The sequence below is a fragment of the Cebus imitator genome, unplaced genomic scaffold (genome assembly GCF_001604975.1).
Source record: "Cebus imitator isolate Cc_AM_T3 unplaced genomic scaffold, Cebus_imitator-1.0 Scaffold45, whole genome shotgun sequence".
NCBI classification, from domain to species: domain Eukaryota; kingdom Metazoa; phylum Chordata; class Mammalia; order Primates; family Cebidae; genus Cebus; species Cebus imitator.
In genome coordinates this window covers 1,456,359-1,480,650 of record NW_016107360.1, presented here as the reverse complement: position 1 = coordinate 1,480,650, position 24,292 = coordinate 1,456,359, and the positions used below count along the sequence as shown (strand labels likewise).

General features: G+C 32.4%; 1 protein-coding gene across 1 annotated transcript in view; it reads right to left on the bottom strand.

The window, feature by feature from the left end:
- Positions 1-888: 888 nt before the first annotated feature.
- The window catches only part of AHR (aryl hydrocarbon receptor), a 46,478-nt gene continuing 23,074 nt past the window's right edge, over positions 889-24,292 (bottom strand). The window contains exons 3-11 of the mRNA XM_017526921.2: positions 23,093-23,199; positions 18,079-18,168; positions 15,902-16,025; positions 15,086-15,216; positions 11,854-12,056; positions 11,158-11,267; positions 10,351-10,492; positions 6,462-7,704; positions 889-3,788 (exon numbers count right to left, since the gene is read on the bottom strand). Coding sequence (XP_017382410.1) covers positions 3,645-3,788; positions 6,462-7,704; positions 10,351-10,492; positions 11,158-11,267; positions 11,854-12,056; positions 15,086-15,216; positions 15,902-16,025; positions 18,079-18,168; positions 23,093-23,199 — 2,294 coding nt within the window. The 3' untranslated portion in view covers positions 889-3,644. The remainder of the gene's footprint in view (positions 3,789-6,461; positions 7,705-10,350; positions 10,493-11,157; positions 11,268-11,853; positions 12,057-15,085; positions 15,217-15,901; positions 16,026-18,078; positions 18,169-23,092; positions 23,200-24,292) is intronic.

The following is a 24,292-nucleotide window of genomic DNA, read 5'->3' as shown; positions in this document are numbered from 1 at the left end:
AAACTTAGGATGATACCCTCAATTTTATCAGTAAAAACAAGGCAAGGTCATGTGCAGACCGTGAAAGAAGTTAGAGAGGTGTCACCCAGTCCTGTCAGTGACCAACATCCCTGGGTTGGTGTTTGGTAGAGCTGGTAAAATTAGACAAGCTAGTCATTCATGGTGACAGAAATCATCAGAGATGCACTCAGGTAATCAGGATTTTTACTTGATTTTTTTCAGATAGTTAAAACTAAATATTTTATGTAACTCTTAAAGACTCAGGGTTACTCTAAAATGTTCAGAATTAAGTATGATGCTAACTTACAATCTGTTTATTGAGAAAAATATCTAATTGTAAAGAACAAATACAAAACTAATAGAAAAATAACTGTTATGAGAATGAAAACATTTTCTCAGGAATTTTTCTTCAATCAATTCTAATTGCAGAATTTTTCATGATATTCAACACTTATAAATTTAAAGTCAAAGGCTTCTGTATCATTTATACTTATTAAACAGAAAGACAAAGTTTGGGCAATGGTTTTTCTAAACTAAGTACAAAAAAGCTAACAGGTTATTTCAAATTTCTTCATAAATATTCTGAAAATATTATTTATTAAAATGGAATTTTGGATTTTAATCAGATACAAACACTACTACACTGATAACACAGGGCTTAAAGAAAAAGTCCATTTCAGAAGCATTTTAATTTATAAAGCTACTCAAAGTGTTTTTTATGTCCAGATAAAGGCCAAACATTGGGAGGAAAAACTGTGTAAGAAGTTTATGAATTATTGACTTAATATATCTCTAAGTATTGCAGATTGCCCTCATCTAAAATAGTTATAATACTATAAGACATAATTTCCTTTAGGTGGACCAGAAAGAAGAATTTACATTAAAACATGTTATTCATATTTATTTTATTACATATATATTATTGTATACAACTTTGATAATAAGGATATTATAAATCATACTTTAAGCAAAAATCTATGCATGGCATATGTAAGCAGTAACATTTTGAAGCAAAAAAGCCATGAAAGCATTTACCTAAAATTTATTAACACTGAAAAACACTAGCTTGTGCATAGTAATGATTGAAAGATTCATAATACACTAGAATACTAGTAAGTCCTCAGGTATTGTAAGAAAAACCTGGTATAGGAAAAGACTAAATTAGACACATCCACATTCTTAGATGTGCATATCATCTAGAAATAAATCCCTCAGTGTGGCAGTGCACTAAGCATCCTTCCTTTGGCACTTATCAATACAGACAAAGATGTATTTGGTTTAATGTGGTTTTATTCTTAGATACATTTTATTTTATATAGATAAAAATATACAATATTGCTTTTAAAACTTTTAATTTTATAACTGTATAAGTGATTTGTCATCATATTCACAATTAAAGAGCCTATTTTTCCACTTAACAATATGTCCAATAACTTGTGGAAGAGAGTAACAAAATTGGTTTATAGAAGACTTAAAAGGTTTAAATGTAAAAATAGAATATGAATCTAGACCACTGGTCTAAATCCTTAGATATCTCATGCTGGAAACAAATTATGAAATGTTTCAGACAAATTTTTTTTCAACGCAAGTTGATTATGCAGATTTAAAATTTTGACTGAAAATATAGAACTGACAGAGATTTTGTCTGAAGCCATTTTTAAAAACCATAATTTACTAAAAAAAAGTAAAATAAATGAAAATTGTATTTTAATACATCTCAGTTTGGGATTCCATCAGATTGTAAAATAAGGCATGCAAAATGTGTCTAAGCTCTTCAGTGCTCATATCTAAAGAAAAGAATAGCCGGGTGCAGTGGCTCACGCCTGTAATCCCAGAACTTTGGGAGGCCAAGGCAGGAGGATCACCTGAGGCCAGGAGTTTGAGACCAGTCTGGCCAACATAGTGAAACCCCGTTTCTACTAAAAATACAAAAATTAGCTAGGCATGGTGGCACACGCCTGTAATCCCAGCAACTCGGGAGTCTGAGGCAGTAGAATCACTTGAACCCAAGAGGTGGAGGTTGCAGTGAGTCGAGATTGCACCACTGCACTCCAGTCTGGGAGGCAGAGTGAGACTCTGTTTCCTTCCACCTCCACCCCCCAAAAAAAGAAGAAGAAGAAAAGAATAAAAAATAGTGGGATTTTCTCTTTTAAACCATTTCAGGACAGTAAAGTTAATAAAATGATTAATTTGCCTATTGGTAATGAAAATCATTGTATCATTAAAAACAACCTAATGTTTGTACGTAAAGAAACTATGTTAAAGCAGTTGGATTTATTACTTGATTTCTTAGAAAGACACATTGATAAAGGATGTAAAGACCCAAAAAATTATTTAAGTGCATATATAAGGTATGGACTTCTTAAAATGAAAAACTGCATATATCTTACAAATAACTTTGTTCATTCTATCTATACAATGCACCATTCAATTCACTCATTACAATACTTTGCACCAAACATTGCTACCGGCAATCTTAACACTCCTCAAATATGAGAAAAACAAATAGTTTCCACTGTTCTAGGAAGCGAAATTTATAAAGTCAACACAATATATTATCAAGGATTATAGACCTAAAACAGTTTTTAAAGACAATTTATACACATTGAAATGGCTGCTTTGCTTAATAGAATTAAAAAGCTAGAAATAAAGGTTCTTGCAATTTAATAAACATGGTTGCAGTTAACAGCAGATTTTTCATATTGCAACATTCAACTATCATCATGGAAATTTCAATAAACAGTGGTATATTTATTTCTTCTGAAAACACTGTTGAAGAATTTAAGTGCTATTATATAATAATTAAGAAATAATTTGGAAAGACATTTTACTTTAAAATTTTTTCAACATAAGGCACATAGCAACATTTATAGTCTAGAAACAACTAAATTATGAAATAAATAATTATTTTTTCAATCATTATTTGCCCTTTACCTGAAGTAAGTAGGGGAATAGGACAGTTAAAACAGGCCTGAATAAAATGGTTGGATTTAGGAAATACAAAGAATATTTGTGCACAGAAAATAATTTAAAAAAGAAAAAGAATACTTTATATAAAATATACATCCTACAGTGTTATAGGTAGAAAAGTGTGAGGCACTTAGATTAACAGTGAAGGAGGAAAGCACTGAGATTATCTTTTTATAAAAAGCACCAAATCATTTCTTTTAACATCCAAGATAAAAGCAGAGGCTAAAATGATAGGAAAAATGAGTTTAGTTCTATAACTTTGTATTTGGAGAACTAATAAGAATCCAGAAGTTCAAAACTCAAAGTATTTTATTTTTATTCTGACAGAAATAATTCAAATAGAGAATGTTTTCTAATTTAGAAGAGTCTTAAAGTTTCCCTGAATAAGTTTTGCATATTTTGTGATGCTCAGAATAATGTGAACTGTAGACAGTATCTCACTACTCTGTGGCAGCACACTTTCTACACTAATGACTATAGTATATGTAATTTTGATATCATTTTGAAAATTCCTTTTCTAAAAACAGAAATTAAAATTTGTTTGGAAGAATTGTGAAGAGCATGCATCAATGCCTCCATGTGAACTTGCTGACGTCCAACAGTGACAGTTTTATTATTCCAATCCTTTACAAACTACTTTTATCCAAAAACCAGGGTCAAAACTGGGCTTGGAATTACAGGAATCCACTTGATGTCAAATCAGGAAAAGGTGTGGCTTCTGATGGATGATGAAGTGGCTGAAGATGTGTAGTAGTCTGAGTGTTATTTATGTTATTTAATTCAGCTGGATATGTTTCATTTAAAACTCCATTCTGAAACTGAAAACAAAAGTAGTGATGCAACTTACTGGAATGGATCTTCCAAGTATCTTAAGCCATTAAATAACATATTAACATGTATTTTTAAAATCTTACCCCTGAGACTCGTGAACTTCAAGTTCCTTTACTGCTACTAAATTTTAAATATTTCATACAGTGAAGACATAACTGAGAACATATTATGTATTAGCTGCATTTATAACCTGTTTTTTTTTTTTTTTCATTTATTTGACAGGAAATTTTGAACATGGTACAGATGAGTGATACAGCTTCCCCATTTCAGACTGCCTTTGGATCAGATAGGAATTGATGGGTCAAAGAGCATCAGTCAGGAATTATAGTTGACCAGGTATCAAGTTATAGGTGTCAATGAATTGGTTATATTCAGAAATCTTACACTGGAATGCAAAACTTTTCCAAAAAAGGCAGCTTCTGATTTTCTAAATATTCTTAAAATATTACACCACAGGTATGATTTCCTTAACCGATATCTTATTCATAATATACTTTTAATTAATGAATACTACTGAAAGCATAGTTCTAATTACAGAATCAAGTTACCAAAAGAAAATACCCTTTCTTGTTTTCTTACACTGCAATGAATCTGATTTCTGTAACTGTAAGTAGAAAAAAAGAAGAAAAAAAAAAGGAAGGACATGAAGATGCATAACTCTGTACAGTTTTATAGATTATAGAGCCTTTATATTTTAGTTAGCGTATGTTCTGGAAACATTAAAACAAATTAAAATTATATCCTTAATTGCTTCAAATAAAATCTACCTTTCTAAACCTTAGGTAACATTAGGCTTCAGTAATCAAAATATTGATTACAAATCCTCCAAAACAAATAAAATCTATAGCAAAAATCATATAACCTGATCTTCAATGAATGGCAACTCTGCAAATTCTTTAAATAAAAAGTTAATAGTACTTGTTCAGATAATGGTGAGTTTTAAATGAATTTTTCTCATTACTCATAACACAATTCATGTCAGTTATTCTCTTTAAACATACTGTACAGAGCAGTGTCATCCAATAGAAATATGTGAGCCACATACAGAACTTAAATTTTTGACTGCAGTAGATTAAATAAAATACATTACTAAAGTTAATTTTACCTGTTTCTTTTTACTTTTTTTAATGTGGCTACTGAAAAAATTAATCATTTCAGCAAGAAATCAATAATAAAAGATAAGATAGTTTACATTCCTTTTTCAAGCCAGGTCTTCAAAATCCAATGTGTATTTAACACAGCAGATCTCAATTTGGACTAGCCACATTTCAAGTGTACAACAGCTACTCAGTGGCTCAATACTGAGTGTCTTAGCTCTGTAACATCTACTCTGGAGCATATGTAGGTCTACAGAATTATCTGGTTATTCACAAAGAAGCAATACAAAGTAGTGAGGGGAAAACACTGCAAAGAACGTATGTGGTACTAATGCAACTCCTTATTCAAAATGTAATTTTACAGAATTAACTTCTGTAAAATTTGCTTTACTCAAGAGTAAAATATACTTTCATAGCAATTTTGTGAGATTGTCTATAATTGAATATTATTCAATTTTAATAAAATTGAAGGATGTAAGGAGTAAGAAAAATCTTCACCATCCTTTTCTATTAAAAAGCTCATAAACAAAATATGACAAACAAAATGTATGAAAAATCAGACAAACATAACGTATGAAAAAAGCCAGACAGTACAATTAAGGATAAAGATTCAGGTCATACTTTTAATTATTATACTCGAATACAGAGTAAACAGGGGTCAAGGAACTTAATTTTAGTCAAAATATTCTTTAAAACTAAGCTTAAATATACTCTAAAATGAACTAAATATTTTCTAATGGAAAAGCATAAATGCAAACATGATGTATTCCTCAGTGGCCAGAGATAGCAGCTATTAACACTATGCTACCTTTTTTCATTTAAGTGATCATTTTAAGATTTAAAGTGTGCTCACTGCTACAAGGATTCTGATGACACATTTAAACAACAAAAATACACTGTCAAGCTTGATTTCCGTGACAGAAAGCCAGCTGAGTTATCTCTTTTAAGAAAGCCAGAAAGGAAACAAAGTGATTCTGCCTTTAAGGATAAAATGAGGACAGGGCAGGTAATGTGGAGGAATAGCTAGAGAACATGGAGGTCTGCCTAGGACTTAATTCCAGGGATATAATCTAGGACAAAGGCATTGTAAGAAAGCACACTTACATTTGAGTCTAACTCAATTTCAAACACATAAAAAAATAGAGCCTGGAAGAAACTATTCTTAAAAATTGCAATATGTTTTTAAAGTTTGAATTTTTTAAAGCCATGTAATTTTTAAAGAATCCAGAAAGAATAAACCAAATTACCTATTTTAAACGTAATACTTTTAAAAACTAATTTCACCTGGTAATTTAGGTCATCTTACATTAAGGACACATTTATGTTGCTTTAGCCCTTGATACCTTTTCCCTCATGACTCAGGTGAGTGACATATTAGTAACATACTGGAAAAAGTACAGGCTTATGAAAAAAAACGTAGTCACAAATATAATGAAAAATGCTGTCTCCATGAATGCTGTAGATAATAAATTAAAATCAGCTGACATAAAAAATGTGTAACATGTCTATTTATAAGGTGACAAGAATCACTGAAAGATTTATTCAGTTTGATAACACCCTTACCTTGTTTAAAAATGCCTGTTGACCTGGCAGTACTGGACTGTACTGCATCTGACCCACATGGGTGTGCTGAGGTTCTGGCTGGCACTGATACATCGACACAGACCCGGCATAACATGTCTGAGGGGTTACTATGGCTGACTGTGGATTTAATCCATGGTTTTGGTTTTCAGGAACTTGTAAACAAGTGACAAATTCTTCTAAACTAGAAGTAGTGGGGTATGGGGATGGTTCAAAACTCCCCATAGGATAGTCCAGCTCTGTACATTTGGAATGTTGTGGTAATACAGGCTGATTACAGGAAATAAAGTTCTGTGTATAAGGCATAGGATCAATCTCAGATTTGTAGGGAAACTCTTGATTGATCCCATGTACGTCTGAAAAGACATTATACTGTTGGAGGTCTTGCTGAGGACAACTGAAAGGCACGAATTGGTTAGAGTTCCAGTTTGCAAACATGCCATTAACTTGCATATGCTTCATTTTCTGACACAGTTGTTGCTGTGGCTCCGCTACCACTTGGTGATGCTGTTGCTGCTGCTGCTGTTCCAGCTGTAGGTGTTCCTGTACCATACAGCTTGAGTTCAGGGCCAGGGACTGCTGCTGTTGGTAATCTGAAGGTACGAAGGCAGACTTATTTAAAGAATCTTGGATATATGTCAGGATTTCATCTGTTAGGTCAATGTCTCTGAAGTCAACCTCACCAGAAAAATCATTTCTGAAAAATTTTTCATTCTGCATGTGTTTGATGTCTTCAAGATCAATGCCTAGGTTTTTCATAATGCTGTATAAGTCACTGTTTTTACTATCTTGAAAGAGCCCTGGGTGACCTCCAGCAAATGAGTTTACATCCTGAGACTGGTCAATTTGCTCATGTTTCAGGATAGTATCACTTCCCATTGATGTAGTATTATCTTGCCAATTTCTGCATTCATTCATAGATTCATTAAAACAATTGTTTTCAAAAGGTGCAGCACATGAAGTACTTGAAGCAGGATAGAGATAAATAGACTCATCTTGTTGCATCATGGCAGCCAGGAGGGAACTAGGATTGAGAGACTCCTTGTTTAGAGTTGATTTGGTAGCAGAATCTTTTCCACTCGTGCCATTTTTAGTCCTTAGTGGTAAGGGATCCATTATGGCAGGAAAAGGGTTGGTTACCTCATATAATACAGCTTCTCCAGTGGTAAACATAAAAGGCAACTTCATATTTCGTTTTCGTAAATGCTCATTTCCTTCCTCATCTCTAAAATTGTGTATAAAAGAGTCTTAATAAAAATTATAAACATTTCAAAATAAATTAAAGAAAGAAAAACAAGCAAAATACATAATTGAATTCAGAAAAGGACATATTTTATTTTTACCTCAATTATTCTCATTAGTGCCATAAAATTGTTTTTCAAACAAGCATACTTAAATAATTTAATTAAAAAAATAATTAATTCCATGGTCAGGTTATAGCCTACCTGACATCCTATAGAAAAAATAAATTTGTGTGGAATAAAGATCTACACATAAAAACAGACTACAAGAATTTAGGCGCCAGATGTGGCAGTGCATGCCTGTAATTGCAGCACTTTGGGAGGCTGATGTGTGTGATTCCTTGAGCCCAAGATTTTGAGACTCACCTGGGCAACATGGCGAGACCCCTACCTCTGCAAAATAATAAAAGTTAGCCTGACATGGTGGCACATGCCTACAGTTTCAGCTACTGGTGAAGCTGAGGCAGGAGGATTGCCTGAGCCTGGAGGTTAACCCTAACCCTAACCCTAATGAGCCACATTTGTGCCGCTGCATTCTAGCCTAGGTAACAGAGTAAGATCCCTAGCTCAAAACAAAATTTAAAAATTTACGAATTAGAAATTTAAGAATCTGAAACAACTAACCTCCCTAGTAAAACCCAGAAGCTATAAAGACATTATTGGCATAATTGGTAATTGAAAATTATTTAGTATTAATTAAAGTGTTTGTATTTTTGCAAGAGAATTCTTAAGGCATAAAAAAACTATTTTTAACATATATAATGTATTTATAATTTAATATATGTATAAAATTTCATATCTATAATAGGTAAAAACTCCAATAGAGTCTAAGAGAGAGGCAAACAACTCAAGAAAAACAGGTAAATGATAATACAAACTTGTAATTCAAAAAAAGAAAAATGTCCTAGAAAGATGTAAAAAGATGCCCTCCCTCATTAGCAATAAGTAAATGAAAACAACATGTCTTATAACAGAAGCACACAAAATATCAACAAATGTACAGAAATATGAACACGATTAACAAACTAGACTTCTGAGATATAAAAATAACACCATACTCCCAAAAGACAGAATATGTATTCTTCACAAGATTACATGGGATATTTTACCAACACAGACCATGTGTTAGATTATAAAATAAGCCACCACAAATTTCAAAAAATCTGAAGTCCACTCAGAGAATGTTTTCTTACTACAATGGAATTAAGCTAAATGTCAATCACAAAAAGGCAACTAGAAAAATCCCCAAACATCAAAAAGTAGAGTAACACCGTATTTATAAATAATTCACAAATAAAAATCAAATGAAAAGAAAATTAGCCAGTATTTTCAATTAAATAATAAAAATAAGACAGCAAAAGATGAGGGTTGTTGTTTAAGTGTTGTACTTAAAGGGAAACTGACATAACGTTTAAGTATATACATATTTTTGAAAGTTAGAAAAAATTATATATTATATCTAAAGAAAGCAGAAGGAAGAAAATAATAATGAGCAGACAAAATTAAAATGACAAACAAATGTGTAAAGTAGAAAAAAAAATCAATCAACCAAAAGTTGGATCTTAATAAAGACTAATAAAATCTAATCTAAAAAAACCTGTCTTCTAGAAACATTGATCAAAGGAGAAGAGACAAATTTGTAGAGGTACACACATACCCATGCACTCATATACTTATGTACACACATACGACTGTACTTCCATGGGTACTTACAAACATACACATTCACCATGTTCATGGGTTCAAAGACTCAGTATTAAAAAGATGTTAATTCTCCCCAAATGATCTACAGTTTCAATGTAATCCCACTAAAAATCTCAACAGATTTTTAGACAACTGCTTTCTAAAATGTATATGGAATTATAAAGGGCAAAGAAGAGTCAAGGCAATCTTGAACAACAACCAAAAAAAGGCAAAACAAACCAAATGAAGACACAGTCTGGCATCAAAATTTATAATAAAGACAAAATAAGACAGTGTAATGCTGGTACAAAATAGACAACTACATCAATGGAGCTATTAACAGGACAACAGAATCCAGAGAGAGAACAACAGACAAAATTCCCTGATTAAAATACAGTACAGTGGGGAAAAGATGACCTTTTTAGTAAACCATCTTTTCAATGTTACTGGTCAATTGGGTACACATATAAGGGCTGTGGGGAGTCAATCTTAATCCTTACCTCAAGCCACAGACAGACAAAAGTCAGTTCTCCAGAGCAGGAGAAAACATTCACCATACAAATATTTGACAAAAGACTCATTTGCAGCATATATAAGAAACTCTTAAAATCACTGCTGTATTTAGAGAACATATTCTAAAAAAATCATTGTTATATTTTTCTTTTGTATTACCAACGACATTAGCTTTTCACATGCTCAGGATAAAACCCTAGAGTGTTCTTTTAATATTCTTTCTGTAGCTCTGCACAGGTAGGTGATCAATAAAGTTTGTCAATTGTATCTTCTCAATGTCTCTCACCTGTGCTCTTCTTACTAGACAAATTACATTAACTTTTCAATTTTTATTTCCCGACTAAATTCTGACTGAATTACTTTTATGCTTTCACATAAGAGGACTTATCAAAACAACACTGATAACAAAAACAGAAAACATTCTTTGTGCTTACGTCAGCGGTCTCTGAGTTGCAATGATATAATCCGGTCTTCCATTTTTATAAAGCAAGCGTGCATTAGACTGGACCCATGCCCATCGATTGTTTTTTGTAAGAAGTCGGAAAACTATCATGCCACTTTCTCCAGTCTTAATCACTAAAATAAAATTTAAAAATTACAATATGAAACTCCAAATCAATATATTGAAGGATATTCCTAAAAACAAAGCTCTTATGACATAGTTCTGGATGTATTTCCTTTATTCCCAAAGACAGTAAGTTTTAAACACAAAATATTATAAGGCACATAAGGAGTTTTTTGGAGTTTCTTCCCCATTTCAGACTAAATTTATTATTTTAAATGTTAAAGGAAAGATTATGCACTAGACAATTCTAGTAACACAGGAAAGTATAGAGAGAGCAGAAATTGGGGAAAAAAGATTAAAACATTTTCATTTTAAATAGGGAATGTTTTCCTACAGCCTAATACTTTATAATTTTAAAGTAGAATTATTAATACTATTATTGTTAAAATATTAACATAGGTTTATGAATTGATAATAATGTAACTGAAGAATTCCCAAGCAAAATTTCATGGGTCACAATGGTAAGTTTTCAGTCACTAAACTACAATATTTCTGGATAGCAGGTGTAGACAAGTTAATGAACAGAGTGTAACCCTGGTTAATCATAATGATATGTTGCTAAGTAGAAGTTTATCCATATAGTTTACTTAAACGCGTTACATTACATAATTTGAAACATGTACTACAGCATATGCTGGCTTTTTTTCTGACGTGTTCATAAGGAACTACGACTTACTCCGGATATGGGACTCAGCACAATAAAGCATGTCAGCAGCATGAAGAAACTGATATCCTGATCCTCTTGTGCACAGCTCTGCTTCAGTATATCCTAAAACAATTTTTCCTCTGTTTAAAATAAAGGTAAAATAGGAATGAATTTAGATTTAATGTAAATGAATTAACCAAGATAAATTCATTGTTTTTACGCTAGTTTCTGCCAAATGTGTTAGTTACAGTTAGAATTTTACATGAGTAAGTAGATGCGAAATTAAACACATCTATGTAAACCGCTCTTCTTTGCTTATGGCTGCAAATTTCAGTTTCAGCCTACTTTTTTTTCCTGAATAAAAACATGGAAATCAGTAAGCTAAAACTGAACCTAATAGAGCAGATGTATGGGTAACAGAAAATCTTTAATAACATTTGTGCCATTTAAAAATGTAAAAGAAACCAACAATAAATGTCATCAGAAGAACAAATTTTACTAATATATAAGAACATCATCATTTGAGACAAGTATTGCAAAAAATTAAAAGGATGATTTGTGAGCCTGATGAAATTATTTTACTTTAAAAGGCTATACTGAAAGAACAGCCAATCTAATAATAAACAATATTACATACAGTCTATACTGTATGTTTTACGTGCTAAGAGAGACTTACTGAAACATAGTGTACATCCAATAAAATAGAAGTGAAAAAGTCTCACTTACTTGGCATCACAACCAATAGGTGTGAAGTCTAGTTTGTGTTTAGTTCTAAAGATAAAATTTTTGGTCCGGATTTCAAGTATGGATGGTGGCTGAAGTGGACTAGCTATTGCAAACAAAGCCAATTGAGGTGGAAGTATTGATCCATCTTTCCCTTTCTTTTTTTGTCCATGAAGATACTTTAACCTCCCTTGGAAATTCATTGCCTTAAAAAAACAAAAAATCAAAAAATGTTCATTAAAATTAACAATATAAAATAGTTCCTTTTAAAAAGGCTCCATTACGGCTGCCTCTAGGGTTCTTGATAATTCCATAATGTTCCTAAAACTGAGAATGGTTAGTTTCTTTCACTTCTCTCTCCATGGGAACCTCATTAAAACTATCCCAAAGAGTAGTATGAGAAATACTGTAAAGGGATAAGTGAAGCACTCCTTGTTTCTAACGTCATAACATGAATACCTGTATCATTTTCCGAGCTTGCCATTACCCTATCATTTTCACCTTGCACAGCTCCTTGCACACCAGGCAATCAATATATCCTGAATGGTGATAAAGTCCTAAAGTAAACACTCATTTTCAAGCATACATGAACTGTATCACAGCTCATAGCATACTGCACAGTACAGAGTAATGTTTTCTATAGAGGTAAAATATAATTTTATTAAAACACTAAAATGAATCATCATGAAAACATATAAAGAATGCAGAGCTCTACTGAGCAAAGATATAGAAGAAATTTAGAGGACAGGGAAAACGAAGGTGATTTAAACACGAACATGATATATTTATTTGGTTAAAACAGTATCAATCAGTCCAAGGGATGATTCCGACATCAAAATAATAACAGCACAGGGAGAAGAAGACCCTCTTGCAAACAGATACTGCACCTCAGACATATAGTCACATGTCACTTAATAAAAGGGGCATGTTTTGCAGAATGTCCTTAGGCAATTTCGTCATCCTGTGAACATCAGAGGATAGGTACACAAACCTTGATGGTATAACTTACTATGCATCTAAGCTATACAGTATAGCCTATTGTTGGTAGGCTACAAACCTGTACAGCATGCTATCGTACTGAATATTTTAAGCAACTGTAACACAATGGTAAGTATTCTATCTAAACATAGGAAACATACAGTAAAAATAAAATATAAAAGACAAAAAATGGTATACCTGTACAAGAGAACTTACTGTAAATAAAGCAGGCAGGACTGAAAGTTGCTCTGGTTTAGTCAGTGAGCGAATGAGTGGAGAGTGAATGTGAAGGTCTGAGACATTACTGTACACTACTATAGAGTTTATAAACACTATACACTTAGGTTATGCTGAATTTATAAAAAAAATTTTCCTTTCAGCCAGGTGCGGTGGCTCACATCAGTAATCCCAGCACAGCTTACTGTAACTTTTTTTACTGTATAAACTTTTACTTTTTGACTCTTTTTACTTTTGACTCTTTTGTAACAACAAACACAGTGTGCAGTCATATAAAAATATTTTCTTTCTTTGTATCATTATTCTATAAGTTTTCTTCTATAAATTTTAATTTTTTTACATTTAAAACTTTTTGTTAAAAACTAAGACACAAACCCATGCATTAGCTTAGGTGTGCACAGGGTGAAGATCATCAATGTTCCTATCTTCCACCTCTACATCTCGTCCCACTGGAACATCTGCAAGTGCAGTGACATGCATGGAGCTGTCATCTCCTGTGATAACAATGCCTTCTTTTGTAATATTTCCTGAAGGACCTGCCTGAGCCTGTTTTACAGTTAACCTTACTCTAAAACAATGAATAAAATAATAATTAAAAGTATAATAAAGTAAAATAATGAATAGTAAATACATAAATACATAGTGATTTATTATTTTCAAGTATTATGTATTGTACATAATTGCATGTGCTATACTTTTTATATGACTGGCAACACAGGTTTGCTTCCATCAGCATCACCATTAACATGTGAGTAATGCTATGATGTCATTAGGTGACAGGAATTTTTTGGCTACATTATGATCTCACGGGACTACCATCACATACGTGGTCTGTCATTGACCAAAGCATCATTATGCAGCATGATACTCTACATACTAACTGTTCATGAGCAATAATACTGGGAAAATTATCTCAAAGCACAATTCTAACTCTGGGTCAGCAAAATTCTCTTCAGAAATAAACACACAAACAAAAACTATTGCTTGAAAATGCTTAAGATTCGACTATCTGATTCAAATTCCTTATAATTCACAAAAAGAATACACAATATACTTTGTATTCTCTTCCAGTGTATTTGGTGACATGAGCTGTTTAAGGATACAACTGAGAGAACAGACAAACCCAATCTGAGTAATCCTAAGCTGCTTCCTACAGTCAACTCCCATGCAGGTGTTCAGACTTTGCAACAAGAAACATCGTCTCCTATCAGATGATGACTCTATAATCGTGAATATACAATCATTTTTCTATGTGGCAGATATTTGTGACATGTGGAAAGGCCATAATTTTTCTGTCTAGCAGGCATTAAATGCCCAGATGGTAAGCATCCTGAAACTAAAAAAGGGCTACATAATTCTCTGAAACCTTAAAAATCCTAAAATAGTCAAAATACAAAGCTTCATGTTATTTCACTCAATCTTTGTTACTATATCCTAAAGAATAGTTTTCTGAGTTATAGAAGATAGTCAAAATCAGAAATAATAATTATTTTAAAATGTTACCTTCCTTTATCAAATTATTTGGTAGCAAACTTTTTAAAGCTGAAATCAAAGATAACCAAAGAAAACTGGCTTCACTTAACTTTTTTTTTCCTATAGCTTAATAATGTCAAATCAAACTAAATTTAGGCTGAAGATGCCTCTGTTCCTTGAGTCCTTACCAAGGAATTGCAACTTCATTTACTATATAAACTAAGGGAAAGCCTAACAGTAGGAGTAAACTTCTGTAACCAAATAGCTGAGTTTCAATCAGTCACAGGTGGTCCATTGATCAGATCATATTCAAATAAGGCAAACCCCAAACTGTAATCAATCAAGCTATTTTTGTACCTCACTTGCACTTTCTGTCCATAAATGCTCCAGCCCATGTTTTTAAGTAAGCTCTCTGAACCTCTCTAGTTCTGAGGGCTGCCTGATTTTGGAATCGTTCTTTGCTCAATTAAATTTTTCTAAATTAAATTTGCCTCAAATTTTTATTGTAACAATAGTAAAGCCAGTATCACAAGATTTTGTACCTTACCAGAAAACCAGATGAATTATCCAGCAGACACCTTAGACGACATATGAAGCACCTCTCCATAAAAGGAGAGTTTTCTGGAGGAAGCTGGTCTGCGTTATAACAGACTACTGGCTGGGGGAGACCAGGAGCTTCTGTTGAAATAAAGGCAAAACAAAAATTACTTTCCATTTTGCTGTAAAATTAAGCATTTGAATAGGTAAAATTTGTGTTAATTTCTAAACTGGAGTCTGAATTCTGAATACAAAAAAAAAATCATTTTCAGAAGAGCTAATGACAAGAAACTAAAAGTTTATTAAATATCACTTTTATCACATAGAACTGGTGTAATTTTTCAACTTTTTATTGAGCTATCACTGTCAACAATTTTCATATTTTCTAACACATTTTTGTTTTCTTAACACTTTAACAGATTTCCAAAAACAATTTTTTTTTGCACTGAGAAAAGCCTTTTTATACTTGCATATGCTAGTTTACTTCTTCCTTTGGTGGATTTTAAACATAATAATTTACATGCACTCAGGTATCAACCTTGTACCCTCCTTCCATCTTTCATGATGGTCCTACTTATTTTTATAAAATACATTACTGAGTATGGCAATACTGTGTTGCCTGAAACTGATTAATGGCTTTTATTTGCCAAAATATTCCTCAGCTCATTAGACTGTTTGTGACCTAGCTGTGGCCTATGGTTACAGACTTACTTCTTTCCACTACTTCCCTAGCATGGAGTTCTATGACGCTACAGGTTCCCAGCCTCCTTTCACAGAATCATATTTAAAAACTACCAACGCTATCTTTTATACCATCAATTCTTACCTTCAATTCTTTGTCCAGACTCTGTACACTGAGAAGGGTTTAATGCCCAGTGTAGTTGACGCTGAAATTCAGCTCGGTCTTCTGTATGGATAAGTTCATAAACACTCTGATGTATGACATCGGACTAAAGAAAAAAGATACAAGGAATACAACAAAAGTATTGATTAAAAAATATGGGTTACTAAAGTAATTTTGAAGCCTATTTAAATTAGTGGGTGCTTGCTAGTGGTGATAAACACGAATTGAACGATTCCTAAAGTTCCTTAATCACCTAAGATAGAAAAAGCTAGAGAGAATGGCACTACAACAGAGAAGCCAAAAACTACTTGTCATCACTTCCCAACATGAATGCTCTTGCTCAAATAAGTCACCTCCCCATTCCTTAAGTGCAGCATATTAAAATCTATTTATGTTTTGTATCCATTTGTTAATTTTTAGATTCTTATCACTTCCATGCATCTTTTCCTAACCACCCAGGCCTCTTTGACTTCTCTAAGCTTAGTGGTATTCTTTATGTATTTGCTTCACTGTTGACTAAAATGTTCTTCGTATAAAATTTTCACTCCAAGTAGACTCCACAAGAGTAAGGGATTGTGACTTTACCATATCAAACCCACTTTCCTCCTCTTGCCTCTCACCATTTACTACAGTGCTGAGTGAGTCCTTAGTGCTTAAACCAGAGTTTTCATAACTTTTTTTTAACTGCAAGTTATGATAAAAAATACATTTCCACCAGTCACAGGTGTATGCACATATACACATGGAAAAGATTACAAAACACTTACCATTATTATGAGAGATAATATTGTATATTCTGTATTATTTTATTCCATCCTATGCAACTAAAAAGCAGTTTGATGGTGATCCATGAGCAGTCACAACTTGGTTTTAAAAATGGTACCTTGATCTACCACTTGTGTCAGCTATAAATGTTCTCTTAGGAAAAAAATCCATGTGCATATGTGAGAAAAAAATGGATTGGAAAGTGGCTAATCTCTTTGATTTTCTTAGTAATATAAATCACAATTTCAAATCATGATTCGATAGTTATATAATTTATTAGACTTCAAACAAGTTTTTCTATGGACATTAATGTATTTTCTTTAGACTACAAGAAAACAAAAGTTTAGACTTTATGGCAGTAGCTAGAGTCCACTACTTCAGTTATCTACACTTAAATCTCCTTAGGAACCTAATCTTCTAGTATTAAATCATCTCAATGCCACCCATTACACAATTTCTAGAAGCTGCATCTGAAACACAAGTTGAATCATACACATCCCCTTTAACAAAAACCTTCAATGGTTTCCACTGGGTATATAATATGGTCAAAGCTCTAGTCTATATAACTGTTATTAAGACCAGCAGCCTTGTGAGCTTGACAGAAATGCAAATTCATGCTCCCCACTGTGAATTACTGATTCAGAATACCTGGCAATGGGACTCAGAGAAATGACCAAGTTTTATCAAGGTCTTCCGGTGATGCTTGTGCACATTACAATTTGAGAACCAGATACATGAGTATAGCAAGCATTCAAATGTACTTACAGTCTGTTCTCAAACCATAAAAGATATTCTTGTCTTTCAAATAAGTCAAATATTTATAATTCCATCTATTCACCATTCATTCAATAACATTAAACAAGCCAGAGATGTTTGTTTCCTTCAACAACTTCCAGCCTAATGCTTACAGTACTTCTATAGTCCTACGTTCCCTTGTCCACCCACCTGGTACACATTATTTAGGTCAGTTTATATATCATTTGCTTTAGGATAACTTCCATAATCCACACAAATCAGAATTAAAGGTATAAACCAGAGGATTTTACTTGTACTTTTTGTATAACACCTCATTCGTTTCATAGTTGTCATAAATACTCTGCTATCCATAAGTTATTGATGGCAAATAATTTTGTATCTTCTCCCCTAGACCCTATGTGCCTGAAAGTTTCTTACATATGAGATTCTTGATAAGCAAAAGGAACACAACCATGAATCACATAAAGGTTAAACGAAATTATAGTGCAGTAAATTATTACTAGAAAAAATGATTAGCTACAAATACTTATTCTACGGAATATATTGATACTTTATACATACAAATGGTCAACTGTGTCCTAAAGTATAATGTGTATGAAAAGTAAATAATATAAATGATATAAATAGTGTGTACTTACCTGCTGAAACCCTAAATAATCCTGTATAGTAGAGGAGGCATAAAAGACCAAAGCATCTGTAGTGACAACTAATACAAAGCCATTCAGAGCCTACAAGGAAAGGAAGTTTTAAAATTAGCATTTTGACTTAATATTGACTATCAGATAAAGGTTATTACTTTTATCTCTGAAAAATCTTCTCTTCAAAATAGTTACAATTATTACATTTCACAAACACAGCCATAACATATACTCCTGGACTAAGAAATGCCTATTCATACCTTTTGATTTGTCTAAGGAAAAACAGCTAAATTTAATGTTCAACCAGAGTAACTTTGGTAGAATACAGACTTAATCTTCTTCCCCATGTTTCGGATTTTCTTTTATATATATTGCACATTAAAAAAAACAAACAAACTATGTAGACATCATTCACTATAGTCTATCACAATGCTTTCTGTATAGGGAGACAGGAGGCAAAGATGTTGATTAGATTCTTAAAGTAGGAACTCTAATAGAAACTTTTCTTGTACAAAGACATTTCAAGCACCGATGCTAACATTTTAAGTCATAGAACATTTTAAGACTTTTATAGGAAAACATAATACATATATAATATAGATGTAACTAAAATATAATACATACGTAAAGTATATAGCAAATTTAGTTCACTAAAACTTCACGTCATTATGAACACATATTTAAATTTATCATTTTACATGTATTATTCCTATTTGTTCACTGCACATCCGTATGTATGTTTCTTTTTCTCTCTGTTTTGCCTGCTTGGGTCCATTATTTATTAGCCCATGTTCTTTAGTTTGGAAGTTATACTCTCTTTTTCTATTACTGGATAATTCTAGTCCAATATCAACTAATACCTTTATTCTCCTCTTGGATAACAAAAGTATCACAGATCACTTAATATTATAATGTATTTTAATTCTACAAGCCCTCACCATTATCTGCTTGAGTTCAATTTTGTACTTGACGTATTCTTTACCAAGTTACAACTAATGTCTCCTGACACCCTCTTTTTCATGTAAAGAGAAACATACTATGGTTTAGTGTAAAAATCATATTGTGTAGAGTCAGACAGATTTTGTCTGGGACTCCTGTCTCTGTTTATTCCTAGCTGTGTGACTTTGATTAAGGCATTTACCCCTTTTTAGACTTTAGTGTTATTCCAAAAACTGGCACTTCATCAGGTAGATATAATGACGATATACCTAACTCAATGCTTGGCACAGAGCTGGCACTCAATGCAATAAGGTACAATGCTATATGGCTGTAGAAATGTGCAAATAAAGATTTATATTGCCATGCTTTAAGAACTATAAAGCGTTATTTAAATAATAGTGATTCATCTACTCCATACCTAATAAAATATTACATACCCAAGAGGAGATACGTATGCTAAGTAATGGGATTTAAGAGTTAACAAGACTTTGCCTTTGTGCTTATGATGGTCACATAGTCTAGTCGATATCCTCATTATCAGATGAAATAAATGAAATACAGGGACTGTCTTTCTTTTCACTCCAATTACTTTCCACCTTCAAGATTCTTGATCTATGTTATACTTCTGACAACTTGGCTATAAAGATAACACCTATTATTTAGTATTCCTTTTTCTACATTTTTATCTATTCAAGTGGTTTATTTCTCCCAAATACCCAATGAGATAAGTGCCACATTCCAATTTACAACAGAAGAAACTGAGGTCAAGGACTATACCTTTAAAAACAATTTACCCAAGGTCACATACCCAGAAAAAAGCTGATCCAAGAGGTAAATTCAGTCTGGCTCCAAAGCCTACTCACTTAAATATCATGATATGCTGCCTTTATGTGTTATTAATCCCAAACTGGTGCATGGTTCTGACTGTTTTGTTTTTTACTTTTAAGTTTACCAGTACAAGTGCGGGTTTGTTACATGGGTAAACTTGTGTCATGAGGGTTTGTTGTACAGTTTATTTCATCATGCAGGTATTATGCCTAGTACCCATTAGTTATTTTTCCTGATCCTCTCCTCTCTCCCTCCTCCCACTCTGCAGCCTCTAAAAGGCCCCAGTGTGTGTTGCTCCCCTCTATGTGTCCATGTGTTCTCATTATTTAGCTCTCACTTAAAAGAAAGAACATGCAGTATTTGGTTTTCTGTTCCTGTGTTAGCTTGCTAAGGATAATGGCCTCAGGCTCCATCCATGTCCCTTTAACCACAAGCAGGCTCTCAGGTTTTTGACTGCAAGTATTATTTATATGTAATACCTGGTAATTCCCCTAGGATAAAAGAATGGTGATTCTACCCAAAAGAACTTGAATATTTAATGATTAACACACTCAAAATTGAATATTCTTAAATTCTCTTGGCAGTAACAGTATATATCCATCATTGCACTGTTTCATCTTGAAAATGCCTGTTTCTAGGGAAGATTATTCATTGATCACATTCATATTATTTTGTAGAACAACATACTTTTTCAAACAGTGAAACAAATTGAGTCACATTCCAATAAACTCATTGGTATACATGCCAAAACACAGAAGGATAGTTTAGGGTATAGTCAATAAATCCCTAGAGACAAATCTTAATTGTCAAAAATAAAAATCTAGAAAGGGTAGATGCATATCAATTTTTATATATCTCAAATGATCTCAAGTACCAGGAGGACCAAGGTTATTACTTGTATTGATTTATCCCAATAAATTAACAGAAGGCATATGCTAATTACAGAATAAAAGAGATCATCATTCTTTTAGTCTTAGTCACACAGATACACCCAACCTATCTGAAAATTATGTTGAGTTCACTTATTAAGAGAAATAAACTGCAATTAATACTGTTATATAAAATTTCAACTGCTGTTCTGAAAAACAAAGCTGCAAGAGTTTAATAAGAACAGTATTAAATAGCAAGAGATAGAATTTATTTTAAACAAATGAAATAAACATATGAAGTAAGTAATTATAAAGACACAGAAAGTTATTTGCATTCATTTTTATTCCTTGTAAAATAGTGATAAATTAAGGCTAACCTAGAAAGATATTTTAAATTTTTGTTAACAAAAATTTTTGCAACACTTTCTTTATATGCCTTTGTTAACCAAAGGAAAATATTTCTCCTCAAAAGTTTTAGGCCATATGGTATATAGAATCTCTAGTAACATCTTCCACACTGTAGTGGTAATTGGCTGATAACTGCAGGTTGCAATATAAAGTCAGATGTCATTATGCAAGTGCATATAATGAAGCAGCCATTTTCACATGTCTATAATGTTTTCAGTCATCTTCTTCATAAAAAGATAATATATAAGCACAATCCTAAGAAAATAATACAGTATGTGAGTCTTTCTATTAGAGAGCAATCTACATATGGTATTCAAGGTAAACAGTTAAGTTTATTTTAACTTCTCAAGGGTTACCAATTTGCAGATAATATATATATATATATCTATATAGGTAGGTAGGTAGATAGACAGATAGATAGATTCCATATAATTATAGCTTTACGGTTTTGCATTAGTATTATTCTGTTTCTTTCACATAGGGTATGTACACAATTTATCTAAATGTTGTGGGAAAAAATAAAAATTACTGGCCCATAATTTAAACCAGCTTGCCAAGTGTTATGTCAATCAGTCCTTATTTGACTATTTCTCCTGAAATACAGGATTTCATTATCCCCTTAGTAGATAACCCAAGATGTGTGTTTAATCATCTTAAGCAGCAATTATTAGAATGCTTTCCTAAGACCGAATAAGGAGATTTTATGTTTTGGTTAATATACACATGAAGATCCTTAACTGGGGCTGGAAGAGGACTCATGCTTTAATAGACTGACTTTGTTGAACATAAGTTAATTTTTGCTAACAGGAATTTGAATGTGATTACACAATTGTAATTAAAAATGCTATATTATTAGGCATATCACCATTCACTGAATGAGCTCGTGGAGTTACCAAAACTTATGGTTACTTTTTGTAACGATGGTGAACTAAGTTTGTCTAGTTAGTTCAGTGGATAAAACTGAAAATGATCACATAGTGGTGATAGCACATATCACACACATCTTTATTCTATCTTTTTTCAACAAAATAACTATATGAGAATTTTAAGTGAGAATCAATCATAGCATCAATTCTAAAAAAAAGAAAAAAGTTAAAAAAAAGATTCGAAATGCTTTCATAGACAAATTAGAAACTCTAAATTCTGAAGTGTAAAAATACGGATTAGAGTTGTTGAGAAAATCTATGGCATGTTAATAAGTCACAAACAGTTGCTAAAATAAAATGTAAGTTAAAACATATTGCAAAAATAAAATTCAGGTTAAGAACTATTTTAAACTATTTAAAAAATGCATTTAACAATTTTAATAGAGATACATTGCATAAAAGGTATATATAAATTCAACATCTTAAATTAGTACCTTTGAAATACTCTAGGGAGTTCTTGCTGTCTGAAGAAATATTAATACAATAAGAAGGGTTGACTAGTCCTCTAACTAACCTAATTCATAAACAGTCATGTGTTACTTAACAGGAACACATTCAAAGAAATACATGGTTAAGTGACTTTCATCATCAAGCAAACATCATTGAGTGTACTTACACAAACCTAGATCGTACAGTCTTCTATACACTTATGCTATATGGTATAAATTATTGCTTCAAGGCTACAAACCTATACAGCATGTTATTACACTGAATACTGTAGGCAATTTTAACACATGGTAAGTATTTTTGTATCTAAACACATCTAAACATAGAAAAGTTACAGTAAAAAATATGGTATTATAATCTTATGGGATCACGGTCGTATATGTGGTCTGCTGTTAACTGACATCATTATGTGGTGCGTGACTACAATTCCATTTTTTTTAAATGTACTAAGCATTGTTCATTAGGGCAGTTCAGGTGAAAGTGACAGGAAACATTGAGTGAATCCTAAATAAACTGGGAATTATTAAAAGACTTATTAATCCCTTTTTCCATTTATACTTGTCTTTAGTGTAAGAAATTATATTTACTAAAATTTACCTGTAATAAGAATTCTCCTTCTCGTAAGTTCAGGCCTTCTCTGAAATTTGCTGTTCTACAGTTATCCTGGCCTTCATTTCTTTCAGCGGGGGAGGATTTTAACGCAACTATGGAAAAAAAGGGAAAAACAATGATGAAGATGGATTTTACAAGTAAGCAAGAGTAAAGAGCTATAACAGAAAACTTCTGAACACTAAACAAAGACAATTTGAAATACTGGCATCTAGTGGTACTTTTAGTAATCGAGTAATACTAGGCAAATAATAAATACTAGGTAAGTAGTCCTGTTGCCAGGGGGTAGCTCCTTCTTCTATGCTATAACAAAACTAAAGGATTTAGTCTAGTCAGCTGACAGATTGTTAAAAATAATTTTTGATGAGTTCACTATATGACTTTTGTCACAAAACTTAAGAGTTTCAAAGAACTGCACAACACTGCTATAAACACTCCCCTCCATTTCTCTACCATGTAACTATAAAAATGATTTCAGTATTTATGTATATTTATCTAAATATCAGGAAACTGGTGGTGGTGAGGAGAAAAAAAGCAACTACGCGCTTTATTGAGAGATGTATTTCTGATGTTTGGAATCTTCTCACCCAGCTTTTGGGTTAAAAACTGTTAATTAATGTTATTATTCAGTAGGTTAACATTAAATTTATAAATTAACTGACGGAGAATTAACATCTTCATATTGCTGAATCATTCTATCCAAGAATATACATGTTTTTCCATTTGTTCAAGTCTATATTGTGTCCAGCTAGAATGTTTTAAAGTTGTCTACAAAAAGATGTGCACAAACATTTTTATATTTACTCCTAGGTATTACATCTTGCCATGCGGCTTCTTCATTATAGCTTCTAACTGCTTATGTGGATTACATATGTTAAGGAAAATCTGATGGCATAATGGAATGCTTACTATTGGAGGTAGCATGTTATAATGCTACCTCTTCTCGTTTTTTTTTCCTCACTGTGTGTGTGTGTCTGTGTGTGTGTGTGTCTGTGTGTGTGTGTGTGTGTGTATTTATAGGCTGAGAGGAAGCACAGCTGAATAGAAATAATAATAGCTACCACTTACTTAAGCATTTTGCCAAGCACTTTAAAATATTATATTACTTAAAAGTATGTGGATATTGGCAACTGATAGAATTGGGTTCAAATCTTACCTCTGACATTTAATAAAAGTGTGAGTTCTTTC